Source organism: Pempheris klunzingeri, chromosome 1, assembly GCF_042242105.1.
Source record: "Pempheris klunzingeri isolate RE-2024b chromosome 1, fPemKlu1.hap1, whole genome shotgun sequence".
Lineage (NCBI taxonomy): Eukaryota > Metazoa > Chordata > Actinopteri > Acropomatiformes > Pempheridae > Pempheris > Pempheris klunzingeri.
Genome location: NC_092012.1, coordinates 7,875,603 through 7,895,058, shown reverse-complemented (window position 1 = coordinate 7,895,058; position 19,456 = coordinate 7,875,603). Strand labels below are relative to the sequence as shown.

At 40.0% G+C, this 19,456-nt stretch overlaps 1 protein-coding gene across 1 annotated transcript in view; it reads left to right on the top strand.

The window, feature by feature from the left end:
* LOC139219389 (E3 SUMO-protein ligase PIAS1-like) overlaps positions 1-19,456 on the top strand; it is a 53,151-nt gene that overhangs the window by 19,920 nt on the left and 13,775 nt on the right. The window contains exon 2 of the mRNA XM_070851255.1: positions 7,387-7,882. Coding sequence (XP_070707356.1) covers positions 7,390-7,882 — 493 coding nt within the window. The 5' untranslated portion in view covers positions 7,387-7,389. The remainder of the gene's footprint in view (positions 1-7,386; positions 7,883-19,456) is intronic.

Genomic DNA, 19,456 nt, shown 5'->3' with positions numbered 1-19,456 from the left:
CAGCCATGTAAACACTAAAGACTGTCTGTGTCTGGCAGAGTGTTGCCACTACCTGTTGCCCTCCTTTCAAATTAAAAGTGTTTTATACATGGTCCAGCCAAATGGGTTTTGACCTCATTTTGACAAAGCACAACACCCAACCAACCTACACCCAATCAATGACCAATGAAAACTTGGTTAACTAAGACTCTTCTTATTGACTAACATTTGGGCAACAGTTAGGGGTTGACCCTACTAGTTTGTGTCATCTGATATTGTCACTACTGCTAAATGACAACCATATGTATTTATTCATTCTGCTTCCAGTGGTTTTCACTTTGTGGTCAAAATGTTATTTCAGGGGCTTTCCAGTCTGACAAAAATATCGCCCTGGTGGACACAGTGGTTCCTCATCTTTTCTTAAGCACCAGAATTGTCACTTTAAGATTTATTGTTTATTGGCACAACTTGTCACAGGCTGGTAAATTTAAGGCAAAAAGTTCCTCTTCTGCTGTAAAAACCCACACTGGTCTGCGTCCTGTGTGTGTGTGTGGTGTGTGTGTGTGTGTGTGTGTCTGTGTGTGTGTGTGTCTGTGTGTGGTGTGTGGTGTGTGTGTGTGTGTGTGTGTGTGTGTGTGTGTGTGTGTGTGTGTGTGTGTTAGAACTCCCCTGTCACCACTACATATTCTCTGTGTCGTATTCTCTCTCCCTCTTTCACCCTGCTTCCTTTGTTGCAGCTTCCTTTTGCACCTACATGTCAAGTTGTTTCAGTGAAACAATACAATAGAGCACATTCTCTCACAAACACACTTTGTTTAAACCTTTTTTCTACTGATTTGCTTTTCACGTTTCTGTGCGGTGGAAACTGATAGCATGGTGCTGATTTTTGTGTTTTAGAATTCAGTAAATGAGTTGAAATAATTTCCACTGTTATTCCTTTAGTAGATCAATACGCAACATCCGCCTCACTGGCTATTTGTATTGTGACACTATAATGTCAAAAATCCTCTTTGATACTACTCTGAAGCATTTAATTGATTTTCAGTGGCTTTGATCAGTGTCATGACTAAAGCAGCCACAGATTCAGGTACAGGTTAATTGTTTCATCGGGCCACTTCTTCGTTATAAAATGCTGTAGGATTTGTTGAAGTAGAAGTCTGCTGCAACTATGGCAGATAGTGCCCAGCTCATAGCTGTTCATAAGCTGTTCGTGTTTCTATGTGTGGTAGAACTCAAACAATTAGTCACTTAATCCATTTGTCATTCTTTGTCTCTTATATGATGGTAAACTGAAGATCTCTTGGTTAAACTGTGAGCTAACTTAGACAGAAATGCTTATTTGTTGGTTGAATAGCTTCAGAGACCCCCCCCCCCCCCCCTCTGTTGGCTGAGAAGATGGAGGAGTTTAGGAGCCACCTGTCCAGGGAAGGAGAATGATTGACTGATGGAAAGGAAAGAGGAGATAGTGAGAACTGTGAGCTGTTCATCTATCTCTGCTCCAACACCATCCGTTCCACTGTTTCTCTCCTCCATTTGTTTTCCCTCTTTTTTTTTTTTTCTTTTTCTTTTTTTGGAGCCAGAGGAATGTTACACATCCGCAGTGTGGTGGAAGAGTTTGTGTGTGTGTTTTACGTGTGTTTATGTGTGCCAGTGTTTATGCTTGTGCGTATCGGTCTCTCTTTTGTGCGTGTTTGCTTTGTAGAGAGAGTGGGTGGGGGGCTTCGTGTATGTGTTTGTGTTAAGGTGTGTGTGTGTGTGTGTGTGCGTGTGCGAGAGAGAGAAAGAGTGAAAGAGAGAGAAATGGTGGGCAGCCAGTGTCATCATTTTTTCACACAACTCTCTCCTCTACCACATGCATATTTAATGGAACTGGTCATTTATGTCTCCCGCAGGACACTTTTTTGGACGAACCAATATGCTGTGTGTGTATGTGTATTATTGGATGTGTCTCGGATTGGATGTGTGCTGGCCAAGACTATGGACACTAAACAGAATATTGTTGAATTTTTAAAATTACTGGTCTGTTAAAAAATGCCACTAAATGTCGAAAATCCACAGTCAGAGAGAGTTGCTGCCTGCATGCTGCACCTGTGATTGAGCTTCCTTGTCTGCGTTTGACTGATGTGTTTTTTTTAACTGCAACAACGTTCAGACCAAAGAAAAGAATCACATTCACAAGTGGGGCTCTGCCTCCTGACTTTTTTTTTCCCTCCATGAGTGCGCCTTTGCCATATGTCTGTACTGACAAAGGACAAGGACAGGTCTGTGCCTTTACTGGTAATTGTGTCTGGATGTTGTATACATCAGGCACTTTGTTAGTATCTGTGTGTGTGTGTGTGTGTGTGTGCAGCTCTGCATATGTGGCAGCTGTACACAGGATGCAGTGTTTGGTCTGTAAACAGCAGCCTCTGCTCTGTCACTTTGAGCAGTGTAGAGCTTGTTTGGGGCCCAGGTGTTCTGAAGTGGTCCTCTCCACGCAGGAACTTCACCACACACCTTGGTCTCTGGGAGGGTGTGATGGGCATTTTTTTCCATTCTCAGATATATTATTAACCAGATGATTGGTAGATTGATCATGAAAATAATAAGTAAGAACATATTCTTATTAGTTGCAGGTAATAATGTGCATATTTATGTGGCTTTTGTGGAGGGGAATTTCTGTATAAAAAGGGATACAGCAGAACCAACCTCATTACTTTAATGTGTTTGATGGGAAAGTGAAGTGCATTAACTGGTTGTAGAACAGACAACAATGGAAGAAGTGGTGCTGATATTTGTTACTGATTTTTATTTGCATTAATTTGAAAATGAGATACAGGTTAATATGCTGATGGAGAATCAGGTGGTACAAATGGCATCCAGTGCACAAAACCATCTCATAGTTGTTCAGTTTGTTTGTGATCCTGTGTCTCTCTGTCATTTCCCTGCACTGTCGGCCTGTGTGTTGTATCTAGGGTTGTAACCAACAATATGCAATGAATTATTTTCATCACAAGTTAATCTGACAATTATTATCTCAATTAATCTGCTGGTCAGTAGTCCAGATACTGCAAAAACAGCAGTCCAAAACCTAAAGATATTCAATTTATTAGCACAGAAGACCAAGGCAAGCAGGAAGGGAATGTTTTGGCATTTTTGCTTCAGCTCCAACCTTATTTCTGCTATATGCTCGTGTTGTAGTCGTCCTTATTGTGATGCAACACATCTGCTAAGAGTACCTAGAGCTTGCTTTTAATTTGACCTCCTGAGCAGCGCCAAAATTTAGTTCATTCCCAAAGTGAGGGGAGAACAGCGGACACAAAAGCCAAATGACGATAGCTGCATGTTACAATACGTTTTGTTAAGTTCCTGTAGTGGAAACGTGGTAAAAAGAACACTAAGGCTGTCACTTTTTTTTCTCTCAAGAAAATAAAAGAGAGAAAGAAGATTTTCTCTCAACTTTGCTCACCACAGAACAGCATGCTCTGGCTGAAATATGCTTTTGTAATTTTAAGACAATTGGCTGATTAAGTGTAAGAGACAAATAGTGTGACAAATAGTTTCTCACTAGATAAAAAAATAATAAGATTTTATTTTTTATCTAATCATGCCTGTTGGTAATTCTTCTCTCTAAATTCACTATTTGTCTAATAGAATATTGCCCAACAAGTGTTTTGTGTGTTTTCTGTTTTGTGAAGCACATATTGGTTTGCTGCACTTGCAGACACAGCATGCAAAAGTGGAGCTGGTTTTTACTGAAAGCTGCAACACTTTGGGGGTTTCAGTTCCTTTGTTAAATACTGCCAATGCACCAGTTTTAATGATACAGTACAGCTCTGTTGTTGGACCAGAGCGATGTTAAAAATAAAAGTGGTCGTAAGATGTTTTGGTTATTTTTTACATAAAGGTGATAGGTGTAGTCGACTAGGGCTGCAATAAGCTTTAGTTCTGTCCTCTTCAACATTACAACTAACATAGAGTCTTGGCTGTATTCCTGTATTTAAAAAGAGCTGTTGGATCAAGTAAAACAAAAGCTAATGAGTGACTTAAGGGTGATTTATGTCCAACGTGATGTGTGTTAAATTTGATATGACGATTTGGATCATTATGCTTTCACTTTATTGTTTAAATGTTTCCATGCAGTTGAGCAGTTATTCAAAGAGACAAATTAGACTTTGTTGGATCAGTGTTGAGTAGTTATTTACATGAAATCTGTTCCAGCGTTGAAAAAGTGATATTGGTGCATCCTAGTGGATTTTCTTTTTCCCTGAGCCTAAAATGTCGCTGCTATGGTTAGTTCACAAAACATAGCCTACAGCTCACATATATGTCATTTTAAATGTCAATGAAATGCAAAACCCCAGAATAACCCAAGAAGAATGTGTCTCATTATAAGAAACGAAAATAAGATGTTGAAGGCTTAAAGGTTTAATCCTTTGTATGGACACCACAGCACACATATTATGTACCTAACAGTAGGAACTGTGTGTGTATAATTGATTAGGAAACTGACACAATAGGTACTAACAGCACTGTGTGCTTTGTCATTTAAATGGGAAGTGTTTGTGTGCGTCTGTGCTTTTTTTTTTCTCTGCTCTGTCATTAAAGGAGATGAAGGGAGGAGGTTTTTCCAAGACATTCTTACAAGTGTGTGTGTGTGTGTGTGTGTGTGTGTGTGTGTGTGTGTGCGCGCTTTCTTTAAGGTCTTTCTCACAATAGTTTCCCATACCCTGTGCACGTGGTTAATGGATGCCAGTAATAGATGCTAATTAAAGGGACACTTTGCAGATTCTTTACCTGCTTCGTATCATTACAATGTGGGTAGTATATGCAAATGAACAATGTGCAGCTTTACTCTATGTTGCCTGCACTCAGAGCTCCCCGCTCATTTGCCAGCTAAAGTCTGTCAGCTGAGGTGAAACGCATCATCTGGCAGACTTTTGCTGGCTCTAGGGCTGTTGCTCGGACTACAGATTGTACTTTTGCCCCTAGTAAGGAAACAGTTTTAATAGTTTAATGCTGGAGGCAGACAATCAGGGTTACTTCTTTCAGTCAGAATACAGTGTGGAGCAGAGATTCAAGCACCTCGATGCAGGTGCATTCAGGTTGTAGGTTTTCTACCCTTTGAGCAAAAGGGAATGCTGCAGCTATTTTTCCTCGGTTTTTTCTGGTCATGATGGACCAATTTCAAAAATTCTTCTACTGCACAGACAGCTAAGTTTTATAAAATAACAATCTTCCCAGCGGTGAAAGGCCTCTTTAATGAGCTATGGTTTCGTTTAAACCCCCACCTACACTTTGAGATAAAGAGCTTCTCTTTGTATTTTGTCCTGTGCTGTTTTCATCTGCTCAGCTCTGCGTCTTTATTTCGATCAAACAACAACGGGAAAAAAGCTATTACAAAAGAAAGTACTGGTTTATTTTTCTTATATGTTATACAATATTGAAGCCTCAAACATACTAAGACTAGAAATAATCAGGTTACTGATTATTAGCAATCACCATGCCTCTGAGTTGATTCTACTAAAATACAACCTCACCTATTTCTCAAGGAAGTTGTTGCTTGTGCTTACTATGGTTTGGGCCAACCTGAAGCTAAACCTGCAGTCAGTTTTTCCCATACTCTTGCCTCAGCTAGTTCATCCCACCCCCCCTGGAGAGGTACTGCCTCAGCCTTAAATTGAGCCTGGGAAAATCCTTTGTTGGTGAAATGTTTCTTACACCAACACTTCCTGCATCGAATGCCCTGCTTCCCACTATCAGTGGTGTCTGTATTATTTGGTTGGGTTCTGATCCAGCTGACAGGCTCATACACAGGTTAGGAAATTAAACTATTCTAATACTGAGACTTTTATAGCACTGTTATGGTGCTGGAGTACCATGAAATGCTTTTCTGCTCGGGGGAAAACTCTATAGTGTAAAACATCTGTGAGGCAAACTGCCAGCTGTGCCAAGCTGAGGTGTCTTGATGTAAGGAGAGACTGAACGTAGTTTTTGGCATTGCTGAGAGGCAACACACCAGCATCGAGTCAGATAAGGACAGAGTATTGATGCAGATCAATATACAAACTAATCATGCATTTAAAAATCAATACATCCATTTATTTTCATTACTGGTCGGGTTGATGGTGACAAAGGGGCCAGCAGAGCAGCCAAATGTCCTCTTAGGTAGTAACTTCGCGCTGCTTGTTTCTTGGGAATCCTCATATGCTTTAAGGTAACACTGAATTCACACAAAGTTGTAGGCAGTCTGTCCTGTCTAAATCTGTAGCACTGAGCACACAGTTTATATTCTCTGCTGCCATTGGACAGTTGTGTTTCGATGTACTGACTCGGCTACACAGGTGGAAGCTTATTTCCTTTTGCACCGTTTCTGTTTTTTTTCACACAATATGTGTTGTTGAAATTGTTTGAATGCAACAAAACCATCCAAGGAGGGAAGACTGAATGGCGTTGCAGTCCTGTATCTGTACTTGAAATACCCCCCCCCTCCCTCCACTCCACTAGGGGAGCAGAAATGTGCTCCCATTTCTGTGGAAATCATAGCTAGCATGATTTGCTCTCACCTTGTTGTTGCTGGAATTGCGTCAGAGGACATTTGCATTAAGTTTCCCCTGTAGTGCCGCTTGGCGGTGTTTAGATCTTTTGTAGCTCAGCGGGTGACACAGGGCTGCAACACCAGGTCCCATTCATAATGAATAGCAGCCTAACGCTGTCTCAGCTTTTGAGTCAGTGTGTGTGAAGTGCCCACAAAGTAAACCCACCTTTGTGTCCTGGCTCTTCCCTGGGGTCTTCACACAATCGATCTGACCTGGATCACCTCCTCTACAATGCATCTTTACGAATTGTTCAGATCACCTCATCTGGCAAAGGCCTGATTCAGATTGCTGCACTCTTCATTCAGTCCCATAGAGTTGCACCTTGTGGTGAAATCGTTTCCATGCAGTCTCACTCTTTTAGTAACTGTCTATGCGTTGGGGGTGAAGGTTGAAGTGAAGACTAACATGTAAACTGAAAACTTCACTTCCTCATCACTAAAAGATTGAACAACACTGCATTTAAAATAAAGAAAGTTGCAAGGGGCTGTGCCTCAGGCACCAGTGAGACAATGAATCAATCAAGGAATTCCAGTTTGAACAACAGACTTGAAATTTAAGGCTTACGAAGCTAACAGTGGTTTGTAATATTCCAATGTATTTTTCTTATTCCAAGACACCTGATCTCCTCATGGGGCAGCTGCTCCCCTCTCTTTAAATTCCACCTGTTAAATTCGTTACTGTCACATTCACAAAAAGCAATGTCATAAATGAAAATATGCTGCAACCAATTATTTGCGCGAGAAATTCATGAGAAATTGGTATGGGCATTAGCATTGCATCTGAAGAGCGGATTTTTCAGTCTCTTTTTTTCTTCCGTTCCCTATCACAGCAAATGGTGATGAGCCTGCGGGTGTCAGAGCTGCAGGTGCTTCTGGGCTACGCTGGGCGCAACAAGCACGGACGCAAGCATGAGCTGCTCACCAAGGCGCTGCATCTGCTGAAGGCTGGCTGCAGCCCCGCCGTGCACATGAAGATCAAAGAGCTCTACCGACGACGCTTCCCAGCCAAAATGATATCCCACTCAGAGCTGGCCATGCCCGGACCGCACCACCCGGCGACAGCTGGAGTCGTTGGAGGAGGTGGTGCCGCGCTGCCCGCTGGCCTGACACAGCTGGCGTATGAGGGTCACGCTGGACACGGTGGAGCCCCATCGCCTGCTGCCTTACTGCCCCTCTCACTGCTTGGACCAGGGAAACACGAGTTGACTGGGCTGACGCACCACCTGTCCACCTCAGCCACACTGCACCCGGTCCACCCTGATGTCAAACTCCAGAGGCTGCCCTTCTACGACATGCTGGACGAGCTCATCAAGCCAACCAGTCTAGGTGAGGGCATGTGTGAGTGTGTTCCCTGTGAGAGAATACTGTCTGTTGGATTTAAGTGGAATGATGGTAGATAGGTGATGATGGTAGATAGCCAAATATTTTCACAATGTCAGATTAGCTGGCAGCAAGAATTTCCCTGTGAGTAATAATTCATTGAGTCAAATTTGGTTTCAGTTTTCAACAGTATAGCACCATTTTTTATTTGCGGTTTGGTGTTAAAACAAATTGTACGACTAAGTTTGTTTTTTGTAGCTTCACAAAACCAGAATTTACACAGTTGCAGTATGCCAGAATTATATGTCTAGAAATATAAGAATACACTGTAAAATTGAAGGTTAGCCTAGTGGTTAGGACACACCATGTGCATTAACTGCAAGTCAACAGGGAACTTTAGTGTATCATCCCTCTATTTCTCCATATGTTTCCAGTCTATATCTTCGCTGTGAAAGTATCCAATTAATTTTAAAATGCAGAAAAAAAATCATCTGCAAGGTCGGGGATATTTATATCAGTATATAATTCCCGTAGTAATCATGGCAGCAGTCACAGAAAACATTGACATTTGTGTTTCCCTCTGTTGTGGAGCGGCTGCTTGCCAGTGCTGGTGTTGTGCTGCCTGCTAATGTGTTGACAGGGCACAGATATGTTACTGCAAAGATATCATTTTCAGAATTTCCACAAGAGTAGACACAGTTTGCTCACATGAGGCGTAAGGGAAACTAATAATTAGGTCCCTTATCCATCCTTTATCTAAAAAAGTAAAAGGTGGAGAATTTGCCTACTCAGATTCTCTTGTACTACTTCAAAGGCCTTGCCTAATAGCTGTGATACTTGCTCAGGTGTTCATTTCCATTAATGAGCATTCAGTCACGGGCTTGAAAACAACACATAAAGACGAATCACATGAATGGTTCTCTCTTGGAGAGTGACATTCAGCCCCTCGATCAGTCGCAAAATTCACTATTGGTGAATAATGGCTCTTACTTGGATATTTATATTGTTGCATATGGACTGCTATGCTTGAATTTGCTTTGGGTGGGACGTGTAGTGCTGCCACATGATAAATTATCATTATATTTTCATTGTGCCAATATATTTCTAGCTGTGAGACCAATTTTACATCTGTGTGGAGCCACTGAATATGAATGAATCGCTGCATGTGGACCATCAACAATATATGTTGACAGTGCTGCATTTATCTACACAAAGTCACGTGTCTCCTAGGATACCACATCTAGCCAGCAATGAGGGCGCAGACATTTATGTGTACAGTAGTTGAGCTGTCACTCTGCAGCACTGCCGAGAAAACAGCTCTGCATAATACTATCACATCTTAACTTCCTGAACAAAACTCAACTTTGCTCCCATGGGGCGACACAAGATCCTTAATTTGTGCACCGCAGTGCAAATGTTTGGAATCACTCAATTATATTGTATATTATAATCAATCCATTATATTGATGTTTTTGCCTCTGTCTTTCAATAATGGCTATTTTAACATACATGAAAAGGGTGTTATTCAGACACTAAATGTATTAATTACATTTTAAATAGTATTGCCCTCAAAAGAAGAGTAATTAAATGATTAAAGCTTCCATTTAGTCAGCGTTCCCACAGTGCTGCATGTCAGGGGAGAATACTGTTTAAACCATGTTTCCCCCCACATACCCTTCGATTTTGAGTTTGTTTTCCAGTTCACAAAAGCACAATTCTCATAACATGTTCCTAGATCATTATTGAATCACAACAGTGCTGCAGTTGAGCTCTAAATATTTTGGAAACCAGATTTTCTTTGGGCCCCTGTGTCTACCCTAGTCTACTCAGTAGTTAGAGTAGGTTTAAACTATGATTTGTTTGTCCATCGTATGTCAAGCTGATATTTCGTGATCCAATTCCAATAGTGCAAACCCACAACTAAGAATAGCTTTGACACTGAAACAGGAACCTGTTGCTATTTAAATCTGTAGATTTTGATGTTAAGCTTCTAATTTCATTTACCAAAGACTGGTGATTTCTTATATTCTTATATTTATAAGAATAGATTTAACTGTTGCTCATATGTGTCGCTTTCTGCCCTTTCGAGTCAGTTTGGACGAACCTTTGTACAGCGTTTTGTTTTACATGTGCAAAACATTACTTCTTTTGCCAACCCTTCATACAAAATAAACTAATAATCTATTTGCAAAGAGGACTGTCTACAACCTAAAAGCTCAAAAGACCAAAAGTATAGAGTCTCTCAGCCATCTGACTGTATCAAATTAAGTTTTTGTGGCAGGCCATTCGAAACTTTTAACGGGACTGTAAGTAAGTTTCATATTACAGCTTTTAAATTGGATTTTGTCTCTGCTGTTTCACACAGCACTCGATTCTGTGTACAAAAATATTCTCAAAAACATTCTTATACTAATGGTGTATTTTTATAAAAATGACAGCTATAAGCGTCCACACCAGATGTAGGTGTTACACCAGGTTTGGGATTCGAACCAAAGTCAGTAGCATTTTTGTCATACTTTCAGGTTGAAGGAGGTCCTCTTTACAAATAAATGCTATTTTATGTGAGGGGTTTTCAAAGAGAGTAATGTTTTGCACATGAAGAACAAAATGCTGCACAATAGTGCCACATAAACCATCCCACCATAATCAAAACCCAACCAGAACCAGAAAATTCAAATAATCTGCTTCATCAGGACTGCGTGGGAGAGGTTTCATGAGATTTCATGGATAATGCCATCATCAAGAAACAATCTGTCTTCAGATTTTGATTCAAAAATGGCAAAATCCTGATTGGTGTATGGGTGTATGTGACATCACGTATTGCCAGCTGGGCCCCACTCTCTTCAAACCAATGAGATGAATGCAGACAAAAGCACAATCACACAAATCTTCCATGTAAAATAACTAAAACCATCTTTGGCAGACAATAGTGTTCATATACGAGCTCATCACTCAGAGTAAGACGCTGACTGGGAAAACACTTTTTAAGTCTAAATATGCAGACTCTTCTGATTTCATGACGGCCCAACACTAAGCACCATGTCTTCTATCCACTCTGCCCTTTAATTCACTACTTAAGAGACTTTTAATCTTGGCTTTATCTTGGTCTGATTTGTCGTTATATTAGGTGTGCATCAAGGACCCAGCCTGCATTTAGCATAATAACACTCTTTGGGCTCTGGGATATATTGCAAATATATGGAAATGTCTAGATTTTCCTACATTAGCATTTTAATGGAGTAAGAGACCATCTCGTGATTAATTTGCCTGCAGATGCATGTACAAACACACTGCCTGCAGCTCTGTCATCACACCATCTTTCTCCTCTTCCCTTTCCCTCTCTCACTCTATCCATCTCCTGTACACATTCCATCCCGCTCTGCCTCCTCTCTCTTTCCTTCCATCTTCCATCCTCCCTCCCTCTCTGTTTCTCTCTCTCTCGCACGGTTAAAATTTGCATGCAAAGTGATGAAATCACACAGGCGTACACCTGTGCCTGCAGAACACACCCTCCCCTCATTTGAATCTGAATCGCACGTTCACGTCATTCTCATGCACACTGGTGCATGCGCGCGCACACACACACACACGCGCGCGCGCGGCTGCATGTACAGTCCTTTCACAACACAAACATACTTTCCAATAAATAATGCATGTTGATCGTATTTTTGTCAGAGAAGCAGAGAGCGAAAGAACGGCTTAGAGGAGGAAAAAGCCAGGGGAAGATGGTGCGCACTGTTTCACAAAACTGAGAATTTAAATTCGTTTAAAAAATGGAGCTCAGCTGCAGCTTGGAGGTGATGACCCTCTTTATTCTAATAATAATGGAGGGCAGTAATGAAACCACTTGATTAATTATAATTCCCCACTCATCGGCAGACTTTCTCTTGCTCTAAGGCGGCTGTGGTATCCTCAGTCCCCGATCGCACTCTTTCACATGCTCTTCTCTGCCTGTTTATTTCTCTCTGATCCTCTGATTATGGCTCAATCCGTCTCTCCCTCTGTGTCCCTCTCTTTTTCTCCCCCCTATTGTTGTTGCTTCTCCTGTTGCCTTGCATCCCGTCTCTCTCTCCCTCACTCTCATTTTTTCTGACTCCCTTCCCCCACATGCTCGCTTGCTCTCCAGGTTTGTTAGATTTTTTTTTGTTGCAGGAGAAAGCTGATTTGTCGGCCATGTCTGTGCTTAACCAGGATTCTACCGGGGCTTTTAAAGAGCGCATGTGCATAAAAGACTTAAGACAGTGCAGTGAAAGGATTATAACTTGTTGCGTCTTTGCATCTGAAATTGGAATCGATAAGTCTGATGAAGTAGCTTCCCACAAATGAACTGCAATACATTGTTATCTGTGAAAGTTTGACGTTTGTAAAATAGAAATTTGTTTTGGTCTGTAAGGAATTAGGCAAAATAATGCCATACAATTAACAACAAAGGAAATGACAATACATTGGAAAACAATAGAATATAGCATAAGGGTCAGGTTATGTCAGTTGTCACAAAGAAGAGCAAGACGCCATAATTGTTTAAATACGAGAGTTTTTCCAACCGTCTCACCCAGAAGACATTCATTGCGTTGCACTCATCTCTGCACACTAAAATCACAGAAAAGGCTGCGCAAATAATGAAATAGCAGTGTTTAAACTACAAAAATTATTTTGACACCAAAGCCAAAGCCCATAAGATACTGGCAGCTTAAAGATTTTCTATAGATGGAAAAGGTGTAGGCTGAAGCTTATTGCACCTTCCGTTTTTAGAATACAAAACCCATTGGATGTCATTTGATCAGACAGTAACATCAGGCTAAATTTCACTATATCCAATGTACTATATACTATACTAATGCTGACAGTCTCATCATGAATGTTTATATATGCTCATTAAATTCTTTATAAAGATTGTGTTGTGCACATTTTCTGTGCAGCTGAAATATAATTTTGTACAATAGTTCTCACCTTTACCTTCTTCATCATGCATAGTTATTCTCACGGTGGTTTCCCCATATTCTAAACAACTTTTTGATGCTTTCAGCCATTCGTTTATTTTTGACTTTGTACACGAACATGATGCACTATTTTAGGACTTAACAAGTCCCTACATTTTAGAGCCTTTAATGTAATAAGCAGTGGGTTTGTTGGTTCTTGATAAGTAGTTTTGTCTGCAATTCGCTTGGCTCTCTTTCATGTATATGCTTTTCCCAACTCCTTACACAGTTAGTGGTGTATGGAGGTATGTAAGAGAACAATATCAGGTGTAAAATATAGAGGAGAGAAATGATGTGCTGTCTCATTACAAAGCCAGTCCTCCCACTGTGACATCAGTCCAAATGCTAAAAACTCAACAAGCAGCGTGTATCACCATCATAAACTTATAATATGTCAGCCTTGGTTCACAAATAAGGTAAAGGGGTCGGGAAGAAATACGGTTTCCGACCAGCTGTATGTACATTCAGGTTTACAGCAACCAAAAAATTGCAGTTCATGTCAACGTGTTTACAGATTTCCTGTCTTAACCTGAATTTTCACAGTAGCCTGGTTTCATCTGTGCAAGTAAACGTAGTTATGATCTCTCTCGTACTATCCTCCCCCAATCCCTCCCTCCCTCTCTCTCTCTCTCTCTCTCTCTTTCCCTCTCTCTCCCTGTCATTATCTCCCCTCCCCTCCCTCCCTTGCAGCCTTGTGCTCTCTGCTGAGTCTGATCAGTTTGTGGGATAAAGGTTAGCCGGCCCACAGTTTAGCCCTTCCAGTCTAAACTGGTCAACAGTCTGGGCTGCAAGAGCTTCTCCGTCATTACCATGGCGACCTCACTGGTTGAACTCCAGTCTCATCTCCATCATTGTCGGTCCTCCACAGAGAACTATGCCTCTGTACTCATTATGGATACCATTGTGGTGCACATGCATTATACATGATTTAATCACCATATCTTCAAGAAAAGGATGCAAGCCCATTTCGCATTTGATGAGCATTTCATGCATAATGGCTTGTTACATGGGAAGATTGCTGTGATATTCAAACAATGGAGGAAAATCATGTGGTAAAAAATGTCAGTCTAATCAAGAGTTCGGAACCTCACTTCCCTCAAAGACGAGTTAATCTGTGATTCTATTTTTACATATCGAATCTCGGAAACTTCTTTCAAAACTAGACATGTTTCATTGTTAAGAATTTTTTTACTGCTTATTTAGGTCAGTAGGTCACATTCATATTTGCCTACAGTATATTTTCAAAGGCCCAGGGGAAAAAAAGTTCTTTCTTCAGGTCTACATAAAGATTGCTTTGGTGCCAGGACATAAATTGTGTCAGCATGGTGCCGTCTGCCTGCCAGTTACACTGCAAACATGATAACATATAAAATCTCAATAACTAACACAGACTTCATACTTACAAAACAGGTTTCCTCTCTACACTGGATGATTTGATGAAGCTTTGGAGTAAGAAGCAACTACCAAATATTTTCATTATTGATTAATCTTCCGATTATTTTCATGATTCATTGATTGATTTTGCATTCACATTGATTGTTTTATCCATCTAATGGTCTAAAACCAAAAACATATTACATTTACTACCAGAGGCAGAAATCAGAAAATGTTTACTTGAAATATTAACGATTATACAATTGTCAAAATAGTTGCCTAGATTGACTTTCTGTCAGAAACTCCACAGTTCTTTTGATATAAAGGTCACATTAAGAGCACCTACATATTAAACAGGTGCCTCTAGAGCAGCCACAAAATCAGTGAATGAAATGATTATAAACACTTGATTTTTAGTGTTTTTAACAACTCTTAAATTGTGAAAACTGAACTCAACCTTGTTGCACGAACTGTATTTATAAATGGTCTTTGTTTTTTCTATGTATAACTATCAGTAATATTACTTTAGTTTATTCGTCCCTTTCTTAATGTACAGGTTTGGCACCGTTGGCTGAGTTTGGTTTGTGATTCGTGGTAATTGTCATTGATTTGTAAAGTGTATGAAACAATATGTGTTAAAATAAAACAGGGAAAGATTAAGAAGTTACATAATCACATTTTTTTTGTAATTAGACGATGAACATCTTAACCCTGCTCTAACACACACATGCATCATTATGTCACCACAAGTTGGCAAAATGTTCTAACCACATTTGCAAAGTCCGCAAAACATTTGGGGTGAAAATGAATGCAGAACCGCTACATGTATATCACACCAACGTCCGTCCAATAATACACTGCACACAAGGCACCTGTTTCATATTAAACAAGCAGCTGTAATCATTGTCACACTCTCACTTACGGTACAGTTTAGATGTATGTTAACTTTGACTCTTTCTAATACAGTCCAGCACACGTCTGCCTCCTCCCTCCAAAATAACTGGCATGCATAATGTGGCAATTGCCTCAAAAGGTTTTGTGCCAACCTGTAAACTGTGGAGAGCAACTACCATAAAGTCTCAGATTGTGGCTGAGGATTTCATGGACCTCAGCTTTTTCTATTTCATTTTAGTTCCTGTTTTCTCATGTTTCTTATTGTCAGACATTGGAAGCCTGTCTCTGTTGTGATAAAGGTTGCAGGACTGGGAATAAGGACTTTATCACTCTAGCCTAGACAAAATCTGATATGATGTATATATATTATGATGTTGTCAATAAACCAAACCAAAACAAACCATTATATGTTGCCCTATATAGCATGGTATGGATGGCCTGTATTTATTTATTTAACCAAAGCTAGTAGTAGTTCACTGTAGGCTTTTATTTTTAATGAAGTATATTTGATTGTATTTTATTTTCTGTGGTTCAGAGGCAGTAACTCCTTCAATTCCCAATTTCAATTTCAATTAAGGATTTTCTTGTGAAACATCTCAAGATGAACATCAGCCTAATATCAAAATGACAAAGTACAGTCAATTATAGATGAATACATCTCTGAGTGATGAGATCCGGCCTTTATGTGAGATTTTTCTGTATTTCACTAAATTGATCAACCATGTCACCTGTCCTGCCCAAGAGTAACTAGACAACAGTAAACATCAGGCCAATCACTGACGAACATACTTTTGTTTTGATTCGGTGATGTCTTTGTGGTTTGCAAAGCGGCAGACTAACAGCTGCAGGATGTCAGAATTTGCACATCAGTCTGTTTTTTTTTTCATAGTCATGTCATCGAGAATAATCCAACCTGCTGAAGTGCCCTTGAGCAAGCACTCTTAATCAGCACCAATGGGTTGTTCCGTACGTGCTGTTTCACCCTTGGATTGGCAAGCAAACACATGTCTCCTCAGAGAATCAGTAAAGATAGCATATCACAGGCATTATCAGCTATATACAGCAGGTCGTGGTGGTGATGTTCCCAAACATCGACAGCACAGAGACCAATAAAACACCCCCGCTCTCAACAGTAAAACACAACCTGAGATTTACCAGCTCATACTCCCCTGCATAATACAGAGCAAAATCTTTATCTCACTGTAAACAACTCGGCCTTCTCACAACAAATGAACATCAACAAAAGGAGCCCTGGCTGCTCTGGACTATAAACACTCTTCACAAAATGGCTTCCCTCTCCCAGAATCTATAAAACAAGCATTCTTTCCTCGTAGGCCGGAGTCGGTGCATCATCTTTCCCCCGAGTTAACTGATTAGACAAAACCTGAGTCCTGATTGTCATGTTAAACATTTGTCGCTCTTTTAGCTGATCTCAAACATAAGGAACACTGTTCTTTCCACCATTGTTAGACATTCGAAATTGCTCTTAGAGCATTTCCTGGCTTGGGCAAGGCATATAATGCATGAAGCCAAGCTCTTAAGACACTGTGAAATGGCTGCCTCAGTATATACATTGATTGGGATAGCGGGGCCAGCTGCCAGACTGAGAAAATATAATGCCAGCCTTAGCATTCCTTTAAGCACACTGGAATGCCTTAATGAGCCCTGTCAATATATAACTGTACAACACCCTAATGCAGATTATAAAGGGTAATCACTGCTGTTAGAGCGAGAGGAAGGAACACTTCTGGAACGTTTTTAATTGTCAGTGTGTGTGTGAGTGTGGGTGTATCCACATCCAGATCTGACCTTTTGTTGTGGATCCTTCTAGCACTGTAGTTTTGAATTTGAGTGACGCTGAAAGGATTTTTGTCTTTGTTCTGCTTGTGCACGTCGCTGTGTGTCGCTGTGGGTTGTGCTTGTGTATAAATGTGTGGCTGTCTTTGTGTTTCGGTGTGTGTGTGTGTGTGTGTGTGTGTGTGTATGTGCCTGCGGTCTACCAAACAGAGAAAAAGTAGCAAAGCCACTAACAAGTTAATAAACTCCAGCTGGGCTTTGTTGTGCTGAAGACAGGCTATAGAGCGGGCCACATTCTCTGTAGCTTAGCTCACACATCTACTCTTCAAACCAGAATTAAACCCAGAAACAAGAGTTTTCTAGGTTTTCACTCAGTGCAGGGTCAAAATCAGCATTGCAGGGATATTCATACTTTCTATACTAGTAAGCACTAGTAGCCACATGCGAGCTTGTTGATGGTTTCACTGTGAAATACACGGCATTGTGTACACAGTAATGTAACATGTGCTTTGAGACCAAGCTGGAACATAAATCTAGTTCAAACTATAATGTGCAGGGTACAAAGTCTCTGTCCTATCTCACGGGCTTTTTACTGTAGAGAGTTTTTTGTCAGACCTCGAAGTGTAAATGACAAGCATGTAGTTTCCTTCTTCCCAGTGTGACCAATAATGGTGTTTTTCAGGTTACCTTCATCCATCTCATGAGTATCATTATTTGTATTTGTTCCCTTGCTCTGTCTTGTGCTCATTGAGATTGGTAACGTGGTAAAGTTATAAAGCCTGCAGTATGCTTGCAGTGATAAAGCCTTTTCTTACTTTCCTGAAGTTTGTGAAATTTATAAAAGTGTGTAAATGTTACACAGTCTATCTTTGACAAATGTTAGTTAAAGCTAATGGAGTCTAATGCAATAAATCCTACCTTCATGACGTTTTTTATGTTCCATCTTTGTCAAGGCAGCTTGAGAGAGGTGTTTATTCAACTTTATGATCATTTTAGATGCTGTAGTTTGTGGTGCTGTCCTGACCGGTGTTTCTATTATTTTGTCCACCCCATTAAAATCAGTGAGGGTTGAATAAATATCAGAAACACTTCTCAGAATAACCTACTACCACTAAACAGTATTACAAACCAGAGCTGCAGCTAGTGTTTATTTTTAATATTGATCAACCTGATGATTTTTTTTCTCTCAGTATAGTTTTATATAACATATCTGCCCAAAAATATCCATGAAATGCTATCTGACTGTATCTTTTTGGCCCTCCTTGTTTTATGTCCTCTTCTATGTAAACAGCAACCCTTTGGAGGTCATTTTCCCATCTGTCTCTCTTCCCACCATCTGTCCAACACATACTGTACATTTCACATCATAAAACAATGTGAAATGCAACATAGGGGCCAGTCTCTAAACAAGCACCATGAAGGATGGAGAGTCTACAGCTTTTCAGGCTATACAGTCACTAGACCCTGACTCCTTTTCATCATGCACTCTTACGTCCACGAAAACATAACATGATTCCTGACTTTCATGCATGATTTCAAAAAAGTCGTATTAATTTTAAAGCTTGACGTCAAGCACATGATCCTTCACAAACTGCAAAGAAACGTGTGTGCGTATTTTCATGTCAAGTCCATTCTCCTCAACACAGCCGTTTGACTTCATGTTTTGATCTGCCCTGTTAGAAGCTCTTATTTATTTGTTTATTGTGATTACACACGTGTCTCAAAATTAATGTCTCATTGATTTATTATGTTCATTTTCTAATAAGCACCACCAAGCAGAATTAAGATTACATGCAGTAGTAGAAATGTGCTTAATAACAGTGATTACAATTCTGCTCATTGCGTAATTAATTTTGCGTCTTCTCTCAGTGATGTTAAATAGAGGCTTCATTTATTGAAATTACATTCTGTACATGATGGAGTCAACTTCATTCTTTCTAATGACTTAATTCCTCAACCAGTGAAGCTCTGCTTCAACTACATGAGATAAAATCAAATCACGTCAGTCTATATATATATGTGTATATATATGTATATATATGTGTGTATATATATACACACACTTTATATATATACTGTGTATATATCAGACAAGGATGCAGCCTTTATCAGGTCAATAATTATCAAGTGTTTTGGAATATAAAAACCTGCACTAATATCATGATAACAAAAAATGCTGCTCTTGATCTCTCTACTCTCCAAAGCGCATCACGCACATTAGGAAGAAAATTAGATTGTCACAGTTAAAATAAAAAGGTTAAGTAAAATTTTGCTTTGTGCAACACTTTCAAAACTGAAGGGGAGGAGACACATCAGAATATATTCAATATATTTGAAACCTGTTTTTACTCACTTAATCTTGATCAGGTGAATTTAACAGACGATGGATTTTCTAAAACAGAATGACTGTGATTGGTTGAACTAATGAGGGCTGTCCTGATATTTTGAATGATGAATGCTATGAAGTCAATTAGAATATCATATTTCTGTTTCCAGTTCTCTGTACACTCGTGTCTTTGAAAAGTTACTCTGTATT